Raw genomic sequence first — 20,155 nt, forward strand, 5'->3', positions numbered from 1 at the left:
GCATAGTAGCATATGCTTTCTGTTCTTAAAACAACGCTGAAACTCCCAAACTTGTATCTATAAAGAATCAGGAATTCTCTCAGCACCTTCCGAACCACGGTATACCAGGTATATCTCGGTGCAAAATCTTACTTGTTGGTAGCATATGCTTAGAATACTTCTCACGAAACCGAAGTCACCATATGTTTCCCTATAAGTTTTGAGGAGTTCCCTCGATTACTTATGGATCCTTCATCAGATCACCACTTTTCTGAATATAATACCAAATTGGGATGATACCCTATATACCAAAAGAAAAATTTTGAAAATCGGTTAACAAACGGCGGAGTAATCGTTGAATATAAGAAAACGAACATAACACCTCCCCCATTTTGAAAGTCGGTTAAAATTGTAGCCTATGTGTTATTTATTTAATATTTTAATCAGCACATGAATTGAATAACAAAATTTTTTTCAAATTAATCGTAGCACCATCTGTCAGGACAAACTAAAATTGAAATAGAATAATATTGAATGCGATGATAGCGCCGTCCGCCGGATCTAATGTAAAACATTCCAAAATCAACAACTCCTTATAAATAAGAAATTAATTGAAAAAACATTTTCCAGTAGACCAAACTGTAAATCTAAACCATTCTCGAATCTCCACGAACACACACAAAAAATTTCATCAAAATTGGTCCAGTCGTTTAGGAGGAGTTCAGTCACATACACACGCACACAAGAAATATATATATTAAGATTATGTATCTATAAAGAATCAGGAATTCTCTCAGCACCTTCCGAACCACGGTATACCAGGTATATCTCGGTGCAAAATCTTACTTGTTGGTAGCATATGCTTAGAATACTTCTCACGAAACCGAAGTCACCATATGTTTCCCTATAAGTTTTGAGGAGTTCCCTCGATTACTTATGGATCCTTCATCAGATCACCACTTTTCTGAATATAATACCAAATTGGGATGATACCCTATATACCAAAAGAAAAATTTTGAAAATCGGTTAACAAACGGCGGAGTAATCGTTGAATATAAGAAAACGAACATAACACCTCCCCCATTTTGAAAGTCGGTTAAAATTGTAGCCTATGTGTTATTTATTTAATATTTTAATCAGCACATGAATTGAATAACAAAATTTTTTTCAAATTAATCGTAGCACCATCTGTCAGGACAAACTAAAATTGAAATAGAATAATATTGAATGCGATGATAGCGCCGTCCGCCGGATCTAATGTAAAACATTCCAAAATCAACAACTCCTTATAAATAAGAAATTAATTGAAAAAACATTTTCCAGTAGACCAAACTGTAAATCTAAACCATTCTCGAATCTCCACGAACACACACAAAAAATTTCATCAAAATTGGTCCAGTCGTTTAGGAGGAGTTCAGTCACATACACACGCACACAAGAAATATATATATTAAGATTATGTATCTATAAAGAATCAGGAATTCTCTCAGCACCTTCCGAACCACGGTATACCAGGTATATCTCGGTGCAAAATCTTACTTGTTGGTAGCATATGCTTAGAATACTTCTCACGAAACCGAAGTCACCATATGTTTCCCTATAAGTTTTGAGGAGTTCCCTCGATTACTTATGGATCCTTCATCAGATCACCACTTTTCTGAATATAATACCAAATTGGGATGATACCCTATATACCAAAAGAAAAATTTTGAAAATCGGTTAACAAACGGCGGAGTAATCGTTGAATATAAGAAAACGAACATAACACCTCCCCCATTTTGAAAGTCGGTTAAAATTGTAGCCTATGTGTTATTTATTTAATATTTTAATCAGCACATGAATTGAATAACAAAATTTTTTTCAAATTAATCGTAGCACCATCTGTCAGGACAAACTAAAATTGAAATAGAATAATATTGAATGCGATGATAGCGCCGTCCGCCGGATCTAATGTAAAACATTCCAAAATCAACAACTCCTTATAAATAAGAAATTAATTGAAAAAACATTTTCCAGTAGACCAAACTGTAAATCTAAACCATTCTCGAATCTCCACGAACACACACAAAAAATTTCATCAAAATTGGTCCAGTCGTTTAGGAGGAGTTCAGTCACATACACACGCACACAAGAAATATATATATTAAGATGTTAGGGAATTTTGGTGTGACAACAGAAATACATGATTTGTGAAAATTTCCACCGATTAGGTAGCGCGGTTCGTGAGATACAGCCTGGAAATAGACAAACAGCAAAGTCATTGTACTAGGGTCCCGTTTTAACCCTTTGGGTAAGGAACTTTAAAAAGGAAATCATCTTTTTTATTATTATGTTAACGCGGACGAAGTCGCGGGCAACAACTACTTTAAAATATTTTTCTATCGTTTTCATAGAATACGTCCCATTAAACAATGATTGCCGTTTACTAACTTGTTGGTGATACTATACATATTTTTTTTGCCATCACACATGCTTGGCGCTAATCACAAGTAATGTAAACACGACGGATACTTGTTAATACAGTAAAAATTACTGTATTAACAATGCGCAGATAATAACCGCTAATAATAACCTTACCTTTTTGCTTCCATGCATAATTATACAGCGATAAGACTGCAGTATGTCATCTTATACGGGGAGAGCCATGCTTCGACACGAATGGATCGGCTCGACCGGAGAAATACCACGTTCTCACAGAAAACCGGCGTGAAACAGCGCTTGCGCTGTGTTTCGCCGAGTGAGTGAGTTTACCGGAGGCCCAATCCCCTACCCTATTGCCTTCCCTACCCTCCCCTATTCCCTTCCCTACCCTCTCCTATTACCCTATTCCCTCCTAAAAGGCCAGTAACGCAGAGCAGAGCAGAGCTTCTGATGCTGCGAGTGTCCATGGGCGATTGAAGTTGCTTTCCATCAGGTGACCCGTTTGCTCGTTTGCCCCCTTATTTCATAAAAAAAATATGTGCGATTTTCGAAATTTAAATGTAAATAATAATATGATGTAACTTTTCCCCCTCAAGCTTAAACTGCTAGACCGATTTTGATGACATTTGGCGTTAAAGCCCTTCCCCTACGAAGATTCCGTAATTTGCCGTATTTAGAGCCTTATCAACTCATAATTTGAAAGCTACAAAGTTATAATAAAAATACAGCAATAATCTTCAGTATATCGATTATCGACATTCCTTTTCCCGTTTTAAATTTCTATTTTTTCTATTTTTGTTTAATGTACTCATGATACGAGTATTATTAGCTTCCAAAGTAATACCAATTTTTTTAAAATTGTAGCATCTCCCTACACTTTCAGCATCTCCCTAGTATTTACAAATTACGTTTATTTGAAACACACGACAATAGATAGACAATTTCATTTACTACACATTCCCCGTTTTAATTTTTTAGACCAATTTTGAACGTAAGTGAGTAAGATAAGTGAAAAAATAGGATTTTTGGGCGATCTCGGCAACTCGTCAAATGTATGGTTAAGAGGATACCACAGCGGCTAGAGAAATGAAAAAAAAGTACGTGTAATATCTATAGCTGTCTCCCTTACCTCAAGCCTATACCGCAGAACGCGATAGAGACAACTGCAGAAAATCCAGAAAATCAACGATTCGTTGTCCCCTGATTCCTTCTCCAAAACTTAACCGATTTAAGTACTTTTTTCATTAAAGATTAAAAAAAGGCTTGAGCTGTGTTCCTATGTTTTGCTTTTTTTGTATAATCTATCCAAATCTGTTTTCTGGACGTTTGAACACAGTGGAAAATCTGGCCATTTTTTTGGGTTTTTGAACGTTCATATCTTATTTAATAATTAAATTATGAAAAAAAAGAAAACATAGGGACATTGTATTAGTGGCCGTAGATATTCAGGAAAATTATAACTCTACTAGCATTATCCAGGGAGGAAACAGGGGACAACGTTTGTATGGAAAAAATGGCGGTGTGGAATCCTCTTCAGGTCGTTTGATCGGGGGATGGCCTTAATGTTAGTTTGAGTGTCAAGAACGGACGTAGGATAGTTATTGTTCGAAAAATGTGCGGTTCCCTTTTAATAAACAAGACCAAAAATCTAGTTATTAAAAAGTTACATTTGCACTGGTTTTTTTTTATTATTTTTTGTGACAACCCTGAAGGGATTAATTAAAGGGTTTCAATTTCAGCCCTTTGATGTTGAGAGTACTTGACGAGTACTTCACAGGACTAAGAGATTCACAAACCCTATATTATCATACAGTAGGTAGTATTACTTAGTTCATTTTTTTCGGAAAGGGGAATTATTTATTTTCTTAATTATTTCTGATTGAATTCTTAGAAGATTTAGGGCCTGTTTCACCACTTTCTGATAAAGTGCCGAAGAGGCTATTCACAACTTTTTTGACAGATTCTCCATACTTAATCTATCAAGTTAAGTGGTGAATAGCCTGTTCGGCATTTTATCAGGAAGTGATGAAACAGGCCTTAAGAGTTGGCTCTTGTAATTACATCGAATATTTTTAGTATTTGTAAGTAAGCATCTTTTATGAACAGATGTACCGTATGTAATTTGTACCTTGTCTGTGGTGAACCTTGAACTAATACGTGGAAGATGATACAACTAGTACCTAGTTCCTCATCATCTAACATATAAAATTCTCGTGTCACAGTGTTTGTGCGCGAATTCTTCCAAAACGGCTCCACCGATTTTAATGAAATTTTGTTTGTACTTTCGTTAGGTAGACCTGAGAACAGGTTTTTATCTACTTCTAGGGTTCCGTAGTCAACATATAGTTGTATATGTTGACTACGGAACCACCTTATAGTTTCGGTCTGTCCGTCCGTCTGTCTGTCTGTTTGTCTGTCTGTCTGCCCGCGGTTTTACTCAGAGACTATAGGACCTACAAAGCTGTAATGATGCCGACAAAATGATATTTAAAATCTTTTTTTTATTTTTATGGTACCTCCCCTACACATTAAGCGGTGATGATTTTATTTCGCATCCGCCCCACCGTGTGGGGTGTTGTTGAATAGGTTTTTTAAAAATATTAAGAGTATTCCTGGTTATTTTCTAATTTAGGGATCCATTTGTGAAATATGAAGTTTTAAAGTGGAAAAAAACGTTAGAATCCAATGTCCCCCCTTCTACCAGCAAACGGTCGCTTCTGGAAATGTCAAAAAATTCACGAAAGTGGGAAATTAACTGAATTTAAAAGAAAAATTATAACGGCTAAGAAGACTTCATAAGTTAATGAGTAATTTAGTCGATCAACTAAAAAAATATATTCGGCGAAGTATAAAGGAACTTTTCGGTCAAATTCCTTTGATCGTAACTACAAATGTTGTTGTTACAAGTGTAAAACACGTTATAAATGTACATTCACTGACCATACAGAAAATATTTTATATTGATACTAGCTGTCCCGGCAAACGTGTCTTTGCCGTAAATAAAGTATTTCGTTCGTATTATTTAATTGAAGTGACTAAATAAGTATGTCACCATGGCAACGTCCATCGCTATCCCGTCGCACAAACATTGGTCGCCTTCAGTCTCGAGTCGTAATAATTTACTATTATTTATTCAACGAATGCACTTATGAATATAAAAAGTACCCAGTGGCCGATTCTCAGACCCACTGAATATGCATATAAAATTTGGTTAAAATCAGTAAAGCCGTTTCAGAGGAGTACGCGGCCTAACATTGTGAGTTATCACACGAGAATTTTATATATAAGACTAATACTTAGCGTGACTTTGCCGCGGCTGACCGCGACCGATAAAAATTGAAATAAAATGCCACTTTATAATATAGTAGGTTTCATTTTCTACTGACATATTTTGTGAAGCGAGCCATGCCGCCGCCGTTAGTGGCGTAAAGTAAAATGAAACCTATAGCCTATATCATAAAGTGGCATTTTATATGAATTTTGTCGGTCGCGGTTAGCCGCGGCAAAGATCGGAACGGTAACTTTACATGTAGTACTTAGTCCTACGAGTCAAAATATGTCAGTATGTCGAGTAGCCTGCTGTTCGGGAGGGCTGTGGTCCAACATGGCGCTGTAACTGTAGTCGTGGCGGCCGGTAGCCGGTCGTGATGTGCGAAGGTGCGAAAGAATTGCGTCACTCAATGCGGATTCCGATTTCACTTGGCTTCTCGCGTCGCCCTCACATTACGTCTAGATCCACAGTGGGGATAATTTCACCAACATCCAGATGTTACAGATTTGTTAGTCCTTTCCAGTACTAATCTTTGAAATATCAATACTGTTAAGTATTGTTATCATACTAGTTTCTCGTGTTAATGAAAGAGAAATACTATTTTTAGACTTAATTTAATAGTCACTTCATTATATGTATTTACTTGTGTTTTTTTTTTGTAATCTTAAATCTATATTCTACAAATCAATAAACCTAATCAATTTAAAAACCATTAAATTGACCAGAAAAACAAATCGGTCACAATGTAGAGTCTAAAACTAGGACTTTTGACTGCACCAACTTCTTAAGAATAAAATGGCTTAAAAGTTTCTTTACATTTGTTAACCAAGCTTATTTTGTAATAAGCTTGGTTAACAAATGTAAAGAAACTTTCATCAATCACTACACTAATATAAAATGAAAGCAATAACAAAATCACTCTATTTTATTAGCAAATGATCCAAAATTATCTATATTTTTAGAATAATATGCTGTGTCTATTTGATATCAGACATCGCGGCCACCTCGTTAAGCCTTTGTTCGATATCACGCTGTATATTTAAACTTTTATGTATTTTATCCGTGCGCGGTGTAATTGTAATGTTGTAATCCAGCTAACTCAATTAGTAGAATTGGCTTGGAGGACAACATTCAAGATCACTGTAACATGTGCCATCGGAGCAATTGATTTAATTACATAAATCATAATTGGTTTTGCGGTTCATTGCGCCAACATTCGATAACCACTTAATTAAATGTCATTCCCCGGGACTTATAGTATCTAAGAACCAAATTTCATCCAAATCGGTTAAGCAATTTCAGAGCCGGAAGACGTTGATACAACATTTCGATAAAGTGAGGACTTTTGGTGATCACCGCAGGATTCAAAGTAACAGAATAAGTATACTTACATAAAATTTTGAAACTGTGCCAGCGACCAGCGTATATCTCATAACTAAATAGAAACAGATAGGGACTTTCAAAAAGGCTCCACAAAAACCTGTTACTGTGGACACAAAATGTTGAAGCACATAACGTAAATCATGTGTAACTAAATAACAAGTTGGCCGGCAGTAATTTACTCAGCGCTGTTTGCTCTCGCAGCGCTAAAAAGGCTATTTACCGAGGGACCAATGGTGCCCGAGCACTCCAAGTGGAGCATGCTTGCTCCGTCTATTATTTCTAACTCTGTATACTAATATTTGGCCAAAAGGACCTTTCCACTCTTTCATCTTTGACCGCAAAGTCAACGTTTGTTTTACAAAATTATGTATGAAAGGTTGTTTGCCGGAACCAAATGGATGAGAAGATTCAATTACCTTCATCGTATTGAGAATTTTGCGCTTTTAGGGTTCTGTACTCAAAAGTTAAAAACTTTTAGTCTTTCTGGGACTACTACTACTGTATTTTGGCACTTGGTTGTTTATTTCAGTACCTACTTTTATTTCATTTTATCTTACCATTGTTGTTTTATAAGTGTGCCACCAATATGGGATTAAATTAATTTAATACAGTGTAAAAATAATTAATGATTCTGTTTATTTCCTATAAATCATTCCCTATGTCTTTACCATAGTAACTGATTAAATATTTAAAGAACGCAACATTAAACGAACAAATAATAATAAACTTTATTGTGAAACTATCATCTGTCTATAACACCTTACATACTATAATTTTATGAGGAGGATGATTTCATAAAATTAAGCCATTAAAGAAATCGTTAGTTGTGAACCCCGATCCTATCTCCAACAACAAATTGTATACATTAACATATTAAACACCCAACTTCGCCTACATCGGGCATCTACTTGAATTCCTTTATTCGGAAATAATACATTTTTATTGAGAATTATGATATCTTAATATAAATGGTACTTACACCGAGTAAGTGCGTTCTATAATTCCACTGTTTATAGTAGAGTTTTAGAAGAATTTACCATTATTGCATTAAATCTAGTCACTAGAATACATCATAATTTGAAAGAAAAATAATTAAAATATGACATTATGTTTTCTTTAACAGTTAATGTTGAAAAACCATTTCTCTGTTTCCTCTCCTCATTGGACCATGAATCATGATGGACCAATACAAAATGAATTATAATATGCATACGAGTATATACGACCTCTGTAGCTCAGTGGTTGAGCGTGTAGTCAGTGCTCAAGCCAGCGGTCGCGGATTCGAATCGCACCGACGGAACAAAAATGATTTCAATTTTCAATTTTCCTGGATCAATGTATGTGTATCATATTATAATAAAATCATGTAGTAAAAATCTTAAATATAATAAGAATGTATAGTATAGAAGTATTAAATATAATATGTACTTCCGTTGTACCTGTAACACAAGTCCTCCAGGTACTTAGCAGTTGGCCAGACTGACTTGGTGTGAAGCGTCCATAGATATTAATTATTATCATTATTATTATAAATTTACGTAGATAATGTCCGATTTTAGGGGCATATAAAAAAAAGAAAGAAAGATTCGTATTTCTGTGATTGCCAATAATAAACGTCAATTACGCCATATTATGTTAAACATAGTATTTTTAGTTAATCCATCTCAAATGATTGACGTTAAATCGCTAAATACTTAACGGAAATGCGATATTAACGTAGTGTTTTAGATTTAGCCGGGTAACCAGGTGGAAGTTGGCACGCTCCTAACACCTGCCGAACCCTCATACTCAGTCTCAAAGTACGTTTACCTCAAACAGAACACTACATAGTAGAACAGCGGGGCTAAAACGGTCACATTTAGCAATTCCTCTCAATCAATTCAGCAAATGAATTGTCAAAACTGACAAATGACAAATTAGTACGAATTACTAGACATGAATTGCAAGCAGACTTGCATTTAGCGATTTAAAAAAATGAATCATAGTATGATTCATAATATGATTCTCCAAAGCGACCATTTTAGCCCCGCAGATTGCTTAGTGAAATGTGTTCGCCAGTTTCGATAGCGAAGTTAAAGTATGTCAAAAATATGTGGGATTTAAGTTTTGTCCATAAAGTTAATATACCTAGCGGAATGGAGAAACAAAGGCCTGAGCAAGAGAGATGTCACTATCAGCAACACTGCGTGGTAAAAAGAGACGTGTGATACATTACAGCAGCACTCTTTTTTTGACGTCCAGTCGGCACGTGCCGCACGTTGACAATTTAATCTCATAGAATTTATGTTCAATCATGCTTGTGTAAGTGTATATGTACACTTACATAAGCATGTTTTTCACACAGATGAAAACCAATTACGGTTTCGTTTGACAGCTCGAGATTGTTGCTCTATTCCGCTAGGTGCCACGGCCCTTGCGATGTGTTATGACAAATCTCATAAATTTTGACATCAAACTTGCTATCCAAACTGGTGAATGCATTTTGAGTAAGCATCCTGTATACTGGAGTCATAATAAGCTTAATAGTTGTCAAGTTGACTCACATAAAAAATGTCACATCATAAAAATGTGACACGGCGCGCGGCGGAAAGGTCATGATATTTAACACAAAATTAACTTTAACTCGGGTCGGTACAAGTTGGCCCTTAGGAATGTAAAATAGATACTTAATAAATCAGCAATTTATTTCATTGTATCAATTACGAGTTGTAATTGAAAGTCAAATAACCGGAGACCGCACACGTCGTTACTGTAAACTTTACAACCAACATAAAGGCTTCGAAGGACCGACTTCGCAGATCTCATTAAATAATAAAACTGCCGCCTGCCAGCCCTAATTCAATAGAAATTAATAAAACCTTACAAACAACTAATCTAATAAATATTTCAATAAGCATGTAACGTCGCGTGCGCGTTTAGTTAATATTTTTACATCTTATTAAGGTAATCAGATCAGTGATAGTTCGTGCGAACAGATTCTTGTGTGATATTGCATTACCATTTAAGCCAAGATCAATACGATTACCGGCACCCTTGCACCGTGGTGGCGATGTCTATAATATAGCACTTTTAATATTAAAACGCCCGCGCGATCGAAACGCGACTCTATCCCGTCGTGTTATGCTCCATAATTGAAAGAGAAATCACGCAGATGCTTAGATTTGCTTCATAACAAAATATGTCGCTTAGGGTTGGCGACCACCTAAAATGTTATTCAATTAGCGAACACATAATTTCATGTAACTGTTTCTTGGAAATGAAGATAAGTTCTCACTTATAAATTTAATACAATAGTTTAAATTAATCAGTCCGAAGTATTTTTTATGAAATCTGTTACTGGTATTAAAGCTTTATGCAGGTGCTATATTATGTCGTATGATAAGTTCTTATAAAAGCATTAAAAACGTTAAAATCCGCAAGAATCATTGAAATAAAACCTATCTAATAAATATTATTTGTGTGAGGTGACAGCCCTGCGCGACAGGTGTCGCGTGACCCGCGAAAGCGAGCAGTTTATTGACATCGTTTTTCATTTGGTTACTTATCTATTTAGGGTCAATTCATATTAGCGCTTGCGCTAATATGAGTGACCCAAATTCGAAGCACAGCGAAGTGACATAACAGTCTGATTTACGTTACTACCTCTACAATTCGGCGGAAGGAATAATACTTTAACAGTGGAAGTTATGCATTCCGTGTTTTTTTATAAGAATGTGGTCATAATCTATACTAATATTATAATGCGGAAGAGTTTGTTAGTTTGTTTGTTTGTTTGTTTGAACGCGCTAATCTCAGGAACTACTGGTCCGATTTGAAAAATTATTTCAGTGTTAGATAGTCCATTTATCGAGGAAGGCTATAGGCTATATTTTATCACGCTAAAACTAATAGGAGCGAAGAAATAGAGGAAAGTGTGGAAAAAACGGGGTGAAATTATTTGAAAGGGCTCATTTGAACGCGCTAATCTCAGGAACTACTGGTTCAATTTGAAAAATTCTTTCAGTGTTAGATAGCCCATTTATTGACAAAGGCTATAAGTTATATTTTATTACGCTACGACTAATAAAAGTCTTAATAGTCTTAGCGTGATAAAATATAGCCTATAGCCTTTTCAGATAAATGGGCTACCTAACTCTGAAAAATTTTTTCAAATCGGACCAATTTTCCTGAGATTAGCGCGTTCAAATAAGCCCTTTCAATTAATTTCCCCCGTTTTTCCCACACTTTCCTTTATTTCTTCATAAAGGAAAGTGTGGAAAAAACGGGGGAAATTATTTGAAACAGGAAGATTTCGGACTTTCATTTCGCTGCTCTAGTATGAATTGACCCTTAGTGATTTCAAAAGTTCGTAACCCCCTGTCCCCCCACATACCGCTTTATTGTTGTTTCGTGTTTTCACTTACCTCCTTTGCGAGGGGGTTCATGAAACGGTTTCAAAACTTGTCAGCTTACAACTTGGCATAAAGACAGATTGACTTTTTATAATCGCATTTACAATCGATTTCTTATAATTTGGAAAACTTATTAGTTATTTATAACAGAACAATTAAATAAAAATCTTAACCGACACCGAACATCCCTCTTCTGAAACAAGGCTCAGAAATGGGATGTACAATAAGATGTAGTCTAATTTTGCTACTTGGGCAATAACATATTGGGCCATATTGCTGCGAACTTTACTCATGTATCGGTGGTTTCCATTCCAGTTGCTGGTGGGCAGCAGCGGTGCGGCGGCGACGTCCCCGGACACGGCAGCGCCGCTGTCTCCGGGGGGCTCCGGGGTGGGGGGCGGAGCCCTGAGCCCTGGCGCCGGCAGCCACGCCAGCACGCCGGCGGCGCCCTGCTGCGACACTCCCCGACCCGTCATCACCGACCCCGTGTCGGGGCAGACGGTGTGCTCGTGTCAGTACGACGCGCGCCTGCTCTCCTCCTACCCGCGCCTGTCCAGCGCCGCCGTCTACGGCGCACCCTACCCCTCCACGGACCAGAACCCCTACCCCAGCATCGGCGTGGACAGTTCCGCGTTCTATTCCCCACTGGTGAGTCCTCTTTATATTCTTAAGGTTACACGGGGTTTGATATTTGAACCATCAGTTCGGTCGAAACTGGGTGAATTATCAGATATATTCGAGGTACTCGAGGCGACGTGTATTGGCAGTATCGGCACGACGCGTCGCGCGATCGACGAGGTGTGGTAGCGTGCGGGCTGCGAGTAACCGGTCCCTGAGCGCTGGGCCAGAAAACCTCCGACACCTCGGCCCTCCCGCACCCCCTCCCGCGCTTCGCCCGCGCCCTGTCACGAAACATTCATATTTAAACTCAAAAATAAATTCCAAAAGCGATCGCTTATTATTATACCGATTACCAGTTCAGCGCGACGCACCGAACCACGAGCGTCGCCGCTTCGTAAAATCCGATTTATTATTGCGTAAGGAGGAGGGTTATACGGGCTTAGCACCTCGTCTGGTAGAAAAGGGAACAAATGAGCGGCCGCGTGGGATCCTTAATCCCTATAAGGTTTCGACAGCCGAGATCTCCCGTGTTAACACGGGGACCGCAAAAAATTTGAACGACACATATTCCGTGACGTTTTATTCCTTCGAATCGAAGGTAGTATTGGCGCACGTGAAATCCCTTAAGCCTGGAAAATCGCATCAAATAAAATATGTTACAGTTTTGACGCGACTCTTTAATCTTTTTCGGCTCGTCGCGATTGTAATTTGCGTTTTGATCCCGGCGTGAATTAGCCGGTAGCGGCGTTTTGTAGTGTGATTGTTGGTAATTAAAGCGGGCCGGCTAAAACGCGTGCGTTGACCCCGATCATCGCACGTAACATAATTGCGGATGCATCATGATCTGTGAGATCTCTGTCATTGTATTTAACGATGTGACCCGACGGTTTAATAACAGGTGTTCGGATGTATGTATAGTGTGACGGTATGTACTGCACGACAGGCCGGGCCGGTTCCGTGCGAGCGACAATTTAGCGAACAATGAGGACGCTCCGCCGCAAATACACCGTCTGCCTTCCTAAGTCTTCCTGGCGGGGAGCGCGATTCTCGACCGTCTCCGCGGGTGGTAGGCGTCAATTTGCTGTGACGCTGCTCGTAACCCTTTGCGAGTGAAAATATTCTACTACCATTTTAGTAGACGCGCAACTCCGGTGGCGCCGTCTCGCAGCGCCGACTTGCCAACAATAACCAACGCCATCTTTTATCTATTGTACGCTTTGATAATCAATAAAATGCTTACTTTTTGCCCTGGCGTGGGCGTTTTCATCGAGCGTCGATTTTATATTAAGTGTATCAATTTTTTGTTGTGATTTATTTTCAACTGGTCGTTTGAGTCAACGACGTAATATATTTTGTTAGGAATTGGTTGAATGTGCATGTATTATCTGGTCATTCCCCAACATTCGAGTTGAAGTTACGTGTTAGACATTTTCTCATTCCATATTCCCGTCACGAAACCACAGTATAGCAATATGACATATCCCTATTGCTATACTGTGACGAAACCCCTATAGTTTCGTGACGTCCTTCCTGTCATCTCAGGCTTACTGTCCGAAACAAAAGACAGCAGCAGCTAGGAAGATCAAAATTGGTATGCATAAAATGTCACTAAAATAAAATCATCAACATTAATTTTGCTTCTCTTCTTTGAGCCATGACAAAAATGTTTTTTATTTCGATATTCATCAACTCTGACCGCTGAGTTTTTTGTAAAAGTAAGGGGTTATACTAGGAAGTTATTGATCAAAGTTCAAACTCCCTTCATCTTCTACCATCAACAGGTTTATCGAGAAGTATTGGTGATATCGATGGGTATCATGTCTTATGTTATTCATAGACCATCAGACACGTTGGGTCTCCGTATAAGGGCCGAGCCGAGTGCAGTATTCCGGCAAAAAGTCGCCAATCCCCATCTCCGTGGAGCCGCCATTGGCTTACAATGTCACTTTTTGCACTTCACCTGCGAATTATTCAGAGGTGTTGCCCCAAAATATCTGAGAAATTTCGTATATTTGCTACTATTACATTTAAAAACTTAAAGCTCGAGCTCATAAAAGCTCGTAAAAGATAATAATATGAGCTCAACCAGAACCAGTATTTCGGTTTTCCATTAAATATTTAATGACATCTTTTCTTTCTTCTTTTAACTTAAAACACGTGGGATATATTATGTTTCCTAAAACCAGTTGTCTTTTTCCGAACTATTTGTAATATTTTCATTCATTATCTAATTACTAAAGGACAAAGGTTTTATATATTTTTACTGTCGAAAGAAAGGGAACACCAAAACGCAAGCTCGCTCGCTTTTAACCGGTTTTTGTGTATCAAAACAATTTTATTAGCGACACTTCATTAAGTTGACCAAAATGGCGATTGTGGCAATAAAATGTTTCGTCAGGTCGATACGCATCTGCGTGGTGTTTATGGCGGAACTGCCACATATTGCCACACATTGCCACACTTATTGCCACCGGCTAATATCTAACATGTGCCGTGTAATTGATAACTGCTGATCACTGCGGAGCGCGTGCCTGTTACTTTGTTTATAACAACTTTGTCCCTTCATTCTAATAATAATTATATTTGAAGCATTCAATTTTGTCCCTTCAATTCAAATATAATATACCTACGTCCTACGCGTACGGATTTGTTTGTTTTTTATTATGAAATTGCACATTGGGTGCATTTTCCCTTAAAGTTGGTGAATATCGTCCCGTCCAGTATCATTAAATAACGATAAGCCGTGATGAAGCCTGAAGTCTTTTATCCAAACAGTAGGTTCAAAAGTGCCTCGAAATAAATAGGATCGTTTAAAAGTTAAACTAAGTGAGTTTTTTTAGTCGCTATCACGATTAAATTAAAAAATTCGATAAGGCCCCGGGAGCCCGAACAAAACATCAATTTGAATACTAATCTTGAGTCAAAGAGAATAAGTTTGGAGAGTCCAGGGCCGGAGGAGTGCGAGCGGGAGAGGTGTATGGGACTGGGTGCGGGCGGGAGAGGGACAGGCCGAGGTGGACTGGATCGCCATTAAGGTGTTAATGAGGCCTTATTAAGCCGTCCTCCTGGGTGGTCGGCGGCCTTTGTTCGTTAATTAGCAATCCGCTCATTTTAATTGTCCAATACTCATCCCTAACCGATATTGCGATTATAAGATTCACTGAAGAAAATGCGCAAAGATTATCTGAAAAAAAAACCACAAGGAAAGAGAGTTCTTAGTAGGAAGTAGAAGTGTATATCATAATAGAATGACTTACGGCGTTCACACACGCTAGTATGAATCCCTCGACGTCTATTTCCGGTTTGCCAAGCTGCTGCTGTAGCTTGAAGACTCTGGGAGGCAGCAAAAACGATAAGAATTTGCTTCCTTTCTTAACTTTCATCTGATACTAATTTTGTACCTAATTGCGGAAGGGTGTGTCTTTTGCCTCTTTGACTCCAGAACAGCTTGACCGATTTTGTTAATTTTTGGAGTAGATATACTCTTGCCTCCCCGAGAAAGGATAAAGCATGTTTTCCATCCCAAATAGTAAATCAATTTCGGCGTAAGTAAATCTATCAAATCTAGCACAAAAATATCATGCTTGTGATCTCTGAATTGTGATCATTCGCATAGCCGACGACTGAAATATTTCTGATAAAACATCTTGATAAAAAGGTATCCTGTGGACTATTTATCACTTCTTATCAGTTTCATAACAGTTTTTGGCTTCCCAAGGCTTATACATAAATAATTTTATATGCGCTTCTTTGAATTTATTGCAAAAATGCATTAACGTTTTCTATTTATGTTTGTGTGTTGTACAGTGTATAGTGTCAGCTTTATAATAATAGCAATTCGTCCATAAAAATTAATGTTAGTACCGAGTAGTAATTAAAACTTTCACATACCGCCTTCGTGGAGGAAAACATATAATTATTTCTATAAATTGTTGTAAAAACTTATAAAATAAAACATTGTAGGAAGGTGCTGATCATGGAACGTTAACATTTAAAACACAAGGTAAAAAAGTTAACGTACTTTTTGGTTTTTCACTCAATTTAACGTCGAAGTAGGTAACGCAGCCTTAGGAAAATGAAATCGTTTGCCTTTGACGATTTATTATCAAAAACTTTTTTGTTACCACCTAATAGAGTATTATTTTTAACAAAAAATTAAAACCGACTTCCAAGGTAAAAACAATAATAACATCCTTATAATATGAACTAAAAAGTATTAAATATTTTTTCCTATCTAATAGTGCCTTTTTCCGAATTTGGCTAAACCTCAACTATTTCTGTACTCAATCTTCATTATTTTGAAGTCGGTACCAGTTATCTGAATCTTTAGTTCTCTGACAGAATATTTGAAACTTTTGGAACTGGCACCGACTCCTCGGGGCTCCTATATCTGGGTGCTGTGGTCTAAGTTCCAACCTAACCTAACCTACTTTTGGACTTTCTAGATTGTGTTTGTTTTTGTTTATATAAATTTTGAGGAGTTCCCTCGATTACTCATGGATCCCATCATGAGATCACCACTTTTGTGAAAATGGGACCAAATTGGAGTGAAACCTAATATAATGAAACAAAATTTTTGAAAATCGGTTCACAAACGGCGGAGTAATAGTCGAACATACAAAAATAAAAAAAAATATCCACAGCCGAATAGATAACCTCCTCGTTTTTTGGAAGTCGGTTAAAAAGTTGCGCACTCTTCTCTGTCTAACTCTCTTCTCGCGTCAAAGCTTCATCCAGTGGTAATCGTACATTTATTTGCGATGAATATTATCATAATATTTTTTTTCCTTCCATGTCTACGTCAAATTTAATTAAAATCGGCTCAGCAGTTTCGGAATCTATTCCATGCAGATGAACAAACTTTTCTCCTTATAAAAAGTATAGGAAATAAACAGACAGCACGTACGTAACGTAGAAAATATATCAAGAGAACTTCGAATGCCGGAAGACAATAAAAATTAAAAACCCTCGACGATTAAAGCTTTGGCCGCTAAGGTCTTAGGCCAAATGTCCGAAGTCAAATCACGGCTCTTGACGTTCTAGACTTAAACATTGTATAGAGCGCGTCGTAAATCGTCGGGGAGAGGCACAATATATTACCCGGCTAATTAGCGGAGTTAAGTGGGCAAGGCCGCGGGAATTAATTGCAGGCGATTGCCCGATCCGATTCTGCTCTCCATGCCTTGCTAGTTGCTCATTAATTGCTCTGCTACTTGGGAGACACTTTGTCTCTAATGCAAGCGTAGTGTCACTTAAAGGTAAAAGGACTTTGCATGCTTTTTTGACCCTGTGTTACGCTCCAAAGTATCTGTCAGCTTCCGAATGTGACTGTCACTAGCCCCAAAAGAGCTTCTTCACGCAAATTATATTGAACGATTTTGAATAAAATTGTTGCACTGAATTTTGTAATTAAATGATGAAAATTTAATGATAAAATTTTGTATCTAGAACTAGCATATAATGTGACATGTAGCTGTGTTTATCACATAGTGCGTGTCTCGGCATACCTCGGCGCGGGGGCTGGAAAATTGCTTTAATTACAAGATTACTGTACCAACATAAACGCAGCAATGCGCCGCGAATAACAAACACATGTCATTTTTTCCTGCGCCCGCGCACTGACATTGTAATTGTTAAAAAATATAATGTTGACAATAATTATTGTAATTGCACATGACAATAGCGATGCAAAAACTCGATTGGAGAATATAACTTGTGGATATCGTTGCCAACTTGTCACGCTTATGATTTTTTTGCGGTGAAACCACATTCAACTACCCTACTGAGTATGCCAAATAGTCGGCCAAGTTCGAGTCAAAACTTGGCTTGGAGATAGCTATTATGACTAAGGCATCCGCTAAAATACCTACTTCATAAAATTTAGCCCTCTGTGTGAAATAGTTTAGTTTAAACCACGGAATATATAACACTAGAAAGGGCATATGGGCGTGGCCCGCGTGCCATAGTCAGAGTAGACAGAATGATAGAGTATACCGACTTAGAACTGATTGAAATTTTTAAATTTGACGTATTATGACGAAAATCGTCGCTAGGGTTGTTAACTTGTCACCTACGAATTTAAAACTATGACATATTCGCTGGACGTGTTCCTCTTTGGTCGTATTGTTGTTTGTGTTTTGGGACTATATGCAATTAAAATTGTCAGAATCCAATTGAAATCTTTATTATAAAGATTTCAAAATATAAGGCACGTTCCGTTCATATAATCCTAGTGAAACCCGACGAATTTGACAGATATTTAAACCTGTCCGTTTCTTTGCAGTCGAACTACTGGTAGTTATGTCTATTGTGATACTATCATGTAAGTAGGTACTTTTACATTTTAGTTTCGACATTTAAAAAGTGTCTTGGTTAAAGATTGTTCGGACTTCGGACTGCGAAATGGCATTATCACATAAGCGGCCATCGCGGTGGGTGGGCTTTATCAAATCGGCGATTGACACAAACGCGGTGATAACAGCAAAGCGCCGCCAATGATTGACAGTGTTTGCTCGGATAGTGTGCGCGCGGCCTAACGCCGGCTGTCGACCCTGCACTGTGTGTGTGTGTGCCCGGCCTATCTACGGCGTTTACTGTTTAGATACGAGATGCTATTGCCACTATTATGCCAATCCCCAAACGAGGTGTCAAAGTGTGAAGTAGTTTCAAGTTGTCAAATGGATACCACTCAATAAGCAATAAGGCTTGAGTTTAAGTCTTGGCTTGACACCTTATTGTGATTTTTAATGAACCTAGGGATCGAAATTCGACCTTAGTTTCAACGACATTAGGACTACTACGACTATATTGTGTAAAAAATATTGACTTTATCATTTTTTTTCAACTCTTGTCTCTGGGACTTAGCTGATCTCAGACTGGCCGTGTAAGCATTGTCTAATAGTATCTAAGATTCAATAAAAAAAATATAAGCCATTTTCAATTTGTCAACTTGTTGTCAACAGACTTCAACCATAAATAAAAGAGTATAAATTCGTAAGTATAAGCTTGTCACTCAAAAATCTGTCATGTCTCATGTGTGTGTGTTGCACTGTGTGTAATGTTTTATTTGTTAAAATAATGTATGATAAAAGCATAATTTCAAAATAATATTAGTTCGATGCACTCCTTCAAAATATAAACTATAACCAGTACTATTATATATTCTGTGCTATAACTGTGCAAAATTTCATGCACCTACGTTTCCCCATTTTTCGTAAAAAGGGTTACAAAGTTTTTCGTTCGCGTATTAATATTATGATGTATCAGGAAACGAGGCGACAGATCAACAGTTGATCTGTTTCCTGCTTGGCGTCGTTTCCTGATACATCGCTTACCATCGGTTACTGATGGTAAGCGATTGCCATGCACAAAATTAGAGGAGGTTCAATCGCTTCCTTCAAAAATTTCTTTTGACAAAGAAAAGGGTGATTCCATCGCTATTTTTTGGTTGAGCCGGCCCATTCGTGGTGCTATCAGGTTCATACATGCAAGCTGCAGGAAATTGTGACTTGAGCTCTCTAGCTTCAGAATAACATAAGAATTAGAGTCAAGTAAATTCAATAGAACACATTCAAAACACATTTTATATCAATTCTAATCTCATTTTAGTCTAGTCAATATCTCGATAATTCCGAAACGATAAGGCATAGGCAATAAATACTGAAAAACGTTAACGAAGGGCGGAGCTTCACGTCTGGCGGGACGTAAACGTAGTAATAAACGTTATTTACGGATAACTTATACTCCCGTTAAACCAGGTTTTGGGCGTGAATGTGACATTATGTTGACAACTGTGACTCTACAATGTCGTGACTTATTGCTTGTTGATTCCTTTACATTTTAGTCATCATCATCAGGCAAGGCGAAGATGAATATCGACTGAAAACAAGCACTAACTACTAACCGCCTACACAAAATATGCAAAGTTTAACATTTTCTTGATATTTAAGCAGAGACAAGTCTGTTGATAGTGCTCTTAATTCTAAGTATTTTATTTTGTATTAGAATAAGCTGAAACCTAGATACGACTTTGTAAGTACACAAAAAAAAAATAGTTACTCATGAAAAGTTTCCTGAAAAAAGCTGGAAC

The 20,155-nt window shown here is 37.6% G+C and overlaps 1 protein-coding gene across 2 annotated transcripts in view; it reads left to right on the top strand.

Moving 5' to 3' along the window:
- LOC121738848 (homeobox protein caupolican) overlaps positions 1-20,155 on the top strand; it is a 143,798-nt gene that overhangs the window by 92,231 nt on the left and 31,412 nt on the right. For both annotated transcript variants that reach the window (XM_042131101.1, XM_042131102.1), the window contains exon 2: positions 11,761-12,093. In XM_042131101.1, the coding sequence (XP_041987035.1) occupies positions 11,761-12,093 (333 nt within the window). The remainder of the gene's footprint in view (positions 1-11,760; positions 12,094-20,155) is intronic.

Source organism: Aricia agestis, chromosome Z (assembly GCF_905147365.1).
Source record: "Aricia agestis chromosome Z, ilAriAges1.1, whole genome shotgun sequence".
NCBI lineage: Eukaryota > Metazoa > Arthropoda > Insecta > Lepidoptera > Lycaenidae > Aricia > Aricia agestis.